This window comes from Rhea americana, unplaced genomic scaffold (genome assembly GCF_003343005.1).
Source record: "Rhea americana isolate MKP2758 unplaced genomic scaffold, rheAme1 scaffold_155, whole genome shotgun sequence".
Lineage (NCBI taxonomy): Eukaryota > Metazoa > Chordata > Aves > Rheiformes > Rheidae > Rhea > Rhea americana.
Genome location: NW_028185650.1, coordinates 1748527 through 1755773, shown reverse-complemented (window position 1 = coordinate 1755773; position 7247 = coordinate 1748527). Strand labels below are relative to the sequence as shown.

At 39.2% G+C, this 7247-nt stretch overlaps 1 protein-coding gene across 1 annotated transcript; it reads left to right on the top strand.

The window, feature by feature from the left end:
* Positions 1 to 6: 6 nt before the first annotated feature.
* On the top strand, positions 7 to 6509 carry HAUS2 (HAUS augmin like complex subunit 2). The gene is made up of 6 exons (XM_085299861.1): positions 7 to 31; positions 613 to 705; positions 2181 to 2250; positions 3029 to 3161; positions 3801 to 3909; positions 4047 to 6509. The coding sequence occupies exons 2-6, from the start codon at positions 667 to 669 to the stop codon at positions 4194 to 4196; spliced, it is 501 nt and encodes a 166-aa protein (XP_085155987.1). The 5' UTR covers positions 7 to 31; positions 613 to 666; the 3' UTR covers positions 4197 to 6509.
* The last annotated feature ends 738 nt before the right edge of the window (positions 6510 to 7247 follow it).

Here is a 7247-nt window from a genome sequence, read left to right as displayed (position 1 = left end):
GCGGTGCCTGGCGGCGGGCGCCGTGAGCCAGGTACGGGCAGGGCCCGGGCGGCGCGATTGCCCAAAGCACCAGCCCCTCGGAGCGGGAAACAGGGGAAACGCGGGGCCCCGCGGGCAACAGGGGAAAGAGTGACTGAAATCCAGCTGCAGCCGCGCTTTGGAGAGGCTTGGGCTCCGTGCGGAGTCGAAGTTTGYGCTTCCTTTGTACTGCTCCCTCAGGCACTTGCTCTTCAGTGCTTTTCAATGTAAAAGGTTTTCCTTTTAATGCTGGACCTCGCTGCATTTTGGATAACGGTATTATCGGGAATAACTGTGCCTTTGAGGCTGTGCTTTTCTGGGTTGCACGAGTCTTTTGGTGCTCTCTCTGCATTCTGGTGACATGCAAAAGCCTCTCAGAGTGCTCTCCCAGTCTTCCATGCAGTTTTGGTTTTACTCGCGTTTATTTCCCCAGGCTAATGCATATATTTTATGAGATGCTCTGAAAAAAAATAATATATTGCTTAGTGAAATTGATTGGCTTTAAATAGTCTCAAGTTGCTGATAAATCTTGAGATTTTGCCCAATACCTTCTTGCTGCTGTCTGCACTTTTCCCTACTGTTTTCCTTTCACAGGAGACTTTGGATTTAACCTCTACAAAAGCCCCATGCTTTGTGAAGTTCTCAGAGATGGAGCAAATCACAAACATTCAAGCTGAAATCAATCAGGTACAGCCTCTACTGTTGTCCATGCATTTTCAGCACCTCATACATTGAGGTAGTATGTGTCACCAGATGAGGTGACCTATAAAATATGCAATTGCTTCACATTTTTAACAGTTAATTGTTTAATAGTTGGCAGTTTTTCCCCATGGACTGAGTTGTCACAAAGAAAAGAACAAAATAATAAAATAAAGTTTTCAGCATAATTGAAAAGACGGCAGTTTGCGTCTTTGACCGCAATGGGACTTTTAAAGCTTTCTGAAGAAACTGAGAAACAAATAAGAGTTTGTAACTGACTTTGCAGAAAAAGGTGTTTCTTTATAGGCAACTGAACCACTTTCTTTGTTAGCAAGAGCTAATCTCAGTCATTTCCTACTGTCTTCGTTAGCTGTTGGGCTATATTTTAGGACGATGTATCCTGAGCATTTGCTGGGTAGTGTGAAAACTGTGCCTATTAATTTATATCATTCAGGCTCCAGCAGCTACAAAGCCTTACTGCGAAGCGGTGTGACAAATTGCCTATTTACTTTTTTGGAGAACAGGCTAGACAGCTGGCATCATCCTGCCCTACTGTCAGAAGGAACAGTTTTCAGCAGTGAGTAGCATGGCTATGTAAGCTCCTTTCCTGGAGGTTTTCATGCACRGAAGAGACTCTGCCAGTGATGAAGGAAAGCAATTGTTCCCTGTGTGTCCTAAAAGACTGATGTTATCCTCTTCTGTTTTTTCCTCAGTCTCTTCCTGTCTAGCCTGAAGAATCACAACTTTTTCAGCCATTCCTTATAGTTGTGTTTTTCTGAGCAGCTTATTATTTTTCTTGTCATATAAAAGCACACAGGAAGGGGAAACACCTGCTCRGCAGTTCTAAATGGGTTTTACTGTCATGTCACAGCTCTGTTCATCTGTCCTCCAGTAACATTCACTTTAGGCCTCTCTTTAATTTACTCTTTTTTTCTTGGTACTTTTCTTGCTTATTGCATTTGATCAGAAATGCAAGAACATTTTTTTTKGGGGGGGGTCTCCTTCTGAAGCATCTTTTTTGGTTAATAGTATGAATCATAGAAAGGTATCTGCTGCTCTTGCACCGGTTTATCACTGAAAAGAATTAAAGCTAAGAGGTTCATGTGAGATAGCTTATTCCTCAGCTTAAAAAAAAACAAGCAAACAAATCATAACTTCTAGCAGAAGGAGGAGACTTCCTCTATTGTTGTTGTTGTTATTGTTGTTTTTCTTCGCACGATATAGACAGTGAAACTGCTTTGTGGGTGATAAAAGCTTCCGTATTTTAAGAATAAGTTGCCTGAACTGTCTTTTCCAGCACAAATTCCCRATAAATCACCAAACTGATTTTTACAAGTCTTTTTCTCTTGACCAAAAAAACCCTCAACAGTGAAAACAACACACAAGTGCCTTGGTCTCTCCCTTGGTATCTCAGTCTGTTAATTAAAAAAAGACATTTTCATTTGATTTTATTACTGTTGTAGAAAAAATTGGAAACAGAAATCCTACAATTGGAGAAGGAGACAGCAGACATTGCTCACCCTTTTTACATAAGTAAGTGCCGTTATACMTCAGAAAAAAACATAAATGTTAAATGACTTCATCAGCAGGTTAATGTTTCATCCAAGTACCTTACACTTCTGGAAATTACTGGGTAGTTTGTTAGAGGTGGCAGATGCTTAATTAGCCCCTAAGGAACATGCACCTTCTGCTRTGATAGTAGAAGCTGTGTGTGTGTAATTGTGTGTGTCCTCTTGTCCCCACGGTCAGTTGAACATCAGGATTCTGAGATCATCAGTATAATCTATTTTGCTTCCCTYGGCCTGTGTGCTGCTGCTTTGCTTTTCCAGCAGCCTGACAGGTGTATTTTTGCTTCATCTGTAATGTCCCTAGATTGCTTGAATTTTCATGTTAGTGATTTGGGAGCAGTGTATGGGTTTATTTCTTCAGTATTTCTCCCTTGCTTATACCACTAYAACTTGATGGATGCTTTAGTTTGCTAATGCTTTGTTATGCTAGTGACATATATTGTAATACTTCAGTTCTGTAATACAGATTAAGAAGTGGATTTCTTCTCTTAAAGACATTTTACTTAGAACTACAGATAATTTAAAACACCAAAGCTATATATCTAAAATGTAGACATGGCTTTCTTCAAAATATAGTCTCATGTTRCGTCTTGTACAATCTAACACAAGTCACTCTGTCTCTTTCTTGAGTGTAWACTGTCTTGTGCAGTGTATCAGAATTTTTCTTTGTACCTTTCTCCAGGATAAATTTTGCTGGCCTTTTAGCAGGCCAATAGTTTCAACTTTGTAATTTTATTTTCTAGGCAAAAAGTGCCAGATCTTTCAAGATATGAACAAACACTTGGAAGCAGTGCTGAAAGAGAAAAGGACTCTCAGACAAAGGTTAATGAAGCCCAGATGTCAAGAGAACCTGCCTATTGAGGCTCCTTTCCACAAGTAGGTATACAGAAAATACTTGTGTAGGCATGAATCCAAATAAATTTGAACTCAGAGGCAATAAAAGTTACATGCTGTCATTCACTTTTGCATTGAGAAAAGGAGAAATAAAAATAATTAGTGGAACCTCAGCTAAAAATGAATAGTTCACTCATTGGCTACATTTATAGAAAGATATTGGTAAGTCTTTAAATGAATATTTGCATAGGGTGATTTGGTCTTGTCTTCTGAAGATTTCACAAGATTCATATTTTATGTTTTTAGAGATGTATTAAATGCTTGATTCATTATGCCTCTCCATAAGCAGGCAGTGTTATGTTTGCCATCTTGCTTTTACTGTGACTTGCTTAGAACACGTGTGGATGATTCTCATAGATGCATAGTATGTTTTAAAAATACGGTCTTTCTTGTTGAGGTTATTAAAGAAGTGTATGTTTACTTCTGTAATTCCYGTGTAATTATTGCTGAGAATAATCAAAGAATTGTAATAGCTGAGAAATCAGTTAGATCTGCAGGGACTCATAAAACTGCAGGAGAGGATTAAGAAAGCCCACAGGGAAAGTAATAAGAGCTGCAAAGTGTTAGATCTTTCTTTGTTTTGCAYAGCTTTTGAGTAGGCCGGTTCATTCTTGACTACAGGTATGTAGTAGAGTTGTTGGCAGAGGCTGTGATTTTCATTGAGAAGCTTGAAAGCCATTTGCAGACCGTAAGAAGCATCCCTCAGATACCCAGCRTCGTGAAGAGTATGGTGAGTAGCAAAACGACCGAGCTTTCTGTGTCTTCTAGCGTTAAGAACTCGATGCTGTTTGATTGCGTCAGTTAGTTTTGTGTCTTGCTAGTATGACAGGATACACAGGGATGAAATGCATCTCTCTCCTTTTTCAGGACACTGCTTTGACAAAAACAGAGGTGCTAGTGACAGAGTTGGAGGAACTGACGGAGCAAATACTGAAGTGGAGGGAACTGCAAAAAGGAGCGYATTCTGACAGCATCTACAACGCAGTTGAACTGGACTTAAGCTTTTCTTTAACCTGACAAATCATTTCTCTCTGCAGATAGGATGGCCATTCAAAGAACTACCCTTTAACAGTCTTCTGTGAAAACTACAATATGATTGCCGTAATCCAACAGGGACTTTATAGCTAGTTATTTTTGTGATCTTAGATGATATTGGAACAGTTAACAGTTCTCAGCTATAAAGAAATAAATTCAGTTGGACAATGAGCAGTACTTCACGCAAAGACAAACTAGTGAGAAGACCGTCAGAGAGTTCCTTTTTGAAATAGTCAGGTGGTGTTGTCTTAGAGCCTGTATCTTYGATGAATGAACTTTTTTGATACTGGTCATGCATTTGCTATAAGGTCTACATTTGGTTTGGTAAGTGCTATATTTTATATGTCACAGTAAAACTTAAATAAATGCATTAGATTATTAAGATTMTTTATATTTTGTTATGAAATCCAATAATTAAAACAAAAGAACAATACAAAGTTGATATGGAAACAGCCTGGAACCTAAGAGTTCCAACTACCACCAATGAGTGAAACTGGAAGACTGCACTGGAAGCAGTAGAAACAAGGAATCTAAGTAGTTTTAAGTTAGCCTGTATTACAACTGTGATGTGGTTGTTTGAAAAAGCCCCTGTTCGGGGGGGAGGGGAAGGAGCGATGACTCTGTCATATATTTATGGAAATTTTCTGCTAACTTGTTATCTGCATTTCTATGCAGAKAGTAATAAATATATTCTTCAGTCTCTCCTTTTCTATTGCTTGTCCTATCTTCAATGCCTGCCTTAGAATAAAACTCACGTTCCACAGGTATGACTGACAACTTAGCAAAAATGTTGATTGTTCCAGTTTGTAGCCTTAATAACTTGTCTGTCATTAAAAGATTAATTTGTAAAACATCACTGGCAGGATATCGATAAACCAGGATAGCTGGTTGATTGGGAGATGTCAAGTTTTATACTTGGCCATGGTGTGGACAAGTGGTGATAGACTGACAGCTTCAGGACACGGGCAGACTGGAACTGATGCAGATATTTTCCTTTCTRTTGCTGCATAGATCAGATCCTTTGTCTTCTGAATTTTTATGCTCAACTTCTTGATTTCTAGTTTTAAAAAATAGCCCATTTGTTTTTTGAAGGTAACCACTAGGTGGCTCAGTAGCCCAGAGATTTCACTGTAGTTCATCTGAACATATGTACATACATCATAGTGTACAGATGTGTCCACATCTGTACATCATTGCACACACAGCATTTTACAGATGAGAAACTTAAGGCAGAATTAAGGAAGAAGTACTTGATTCTTTGTTGAGCACAGTGTGATGCAAGTTACTTGTAGTTGRTCTGCCTTAAATATTTGAAATTTACTGAGAATGCTATTACTAATCATTGTAAAATGTATCATTCTTTTGGTTGTGATGTCAAGGCATCAAGGCCTAACTGTTCTCTACTGTAGTATGTAAGGGCAGCTGACTTTCCTCTTGGCTTCTGTTGAGAAAAGAAGCTAGAAATGACTTGGATTAAGGCAAGTAAAATGTTAGTAGATAGGCTCTAAGAATATAAACTGGAGTTTGGCTCCTGTAAATTTTGATGAGACCTTTTTGTGAACACCTGTTATATATCATTGCAGGATTTGAATCTGAAGTCCTGTATGACTGTCATTGCGGATGTGGAGAGGAAAATCTTCCACAAAATTGCAGAGGAGCTGTGACGTTTTTTTAAAAAACTAAAACATTTTTGCACATTCTTTGATACAGAAAGCAACAGAACCCAGACTTCTGGAATCATGGTCCTGCACCTCAATCACAAGGTTAACCACTCTCTCTCAGATTATTTTATAGTAGTGTTTTAGGTGGCTAAATAAAAGCTGTTGTAATTTAWTGCTTCCGGAAGTAAAGTGAAAACATTTCTAGTTATTTTGTTCATTTTTAGTTAGTTTGTTTCTGTTTCAAGGACTTACAATTAACAAATATATATTTTTGCCATATCCAAAGAGTTAAGGTTTTTTGTTTTGGTTTGCTTTACGCCATTCATTATTGGAGAGTTGACTTGGGAGATAATAGAGTTTGGCTAATATTATTTGCCATGCTAATTTATTTTTATAGTATGATTAAAGGAGTAAGAATAGTGAAGGAAGCAGTGATTCTAGTATTGCTTTTGTGGGTCATGAATTGGGGAAAAACATTGAATCTGCAGGATCTATACCATAGTCACACTGGAAGTTTTGTGTATTGGTGAGGTCTTTTTCACTGAGACTCAATGTGTCTGGAGCTTAAGGCAAACAGTTTAATGAGGAGAACTTCATACTTAAACTACAAATAAACAGGATAATTAAATGGTAATGTGTGTGTATAACTTGTTTAAAATGGACGAAAAGGCATTCCTATACCACATTAAAAAAAAAAAAAAAAAAGGAAAGAAAGAAAACTTCTGGAATTGAGAATGCAAATACAATGTTAATTRGGAAACTTAGCACAAAGCTTCTAGTATTTTGAAATGCAAACCCAGAAAAAGTCCAAAAAAAGTGAGTGACAACATTGGCAGGAAACAAACAGGAATTGTGTCCCGAGCCTGCTGTCCTGTGGGTGGGGGTGACTAACGCTGCCTGCTTTCATATCTCCGCAGTGGTGGTGGTGGTGGTCGAGAGAGACAATACTCTGAACCATTTTTTTCAAGTTTCAGTGATTTTAATTTTATTCAACGTGCCCAATCCTTATCAATACAATAGCTTGAAACTGAGTAAAAYAGAAGTTCTCGGGAGGTTTCAAAAGCTGATTTTACACAATAAATATAACCTGCAGGAGTTTTAAAAGTAATTTAAAGCAGTCGCATGCTTAGCTTCCCTTTAGCRTTAGAAAGGGATACTCGACCTTCCTGGGCTTCCCGTCGCTTTGGCTGAAGGCAGCGTGCTTTGCCGTTTCAGACCCGCTGGTCTCCGGAGTGCTGCACGCTGCCAGGAGGAAGAGACGTGAGCGGGGGCGCTTCGGGCTACGCGAGCAGCGGTAGTTCCGCGGCGGCGGCTCGTCCGCGGCACTGCCGGCGGCCGGCGCTGCGCGGGGCACCCCGCAGGCAGCCGCCAC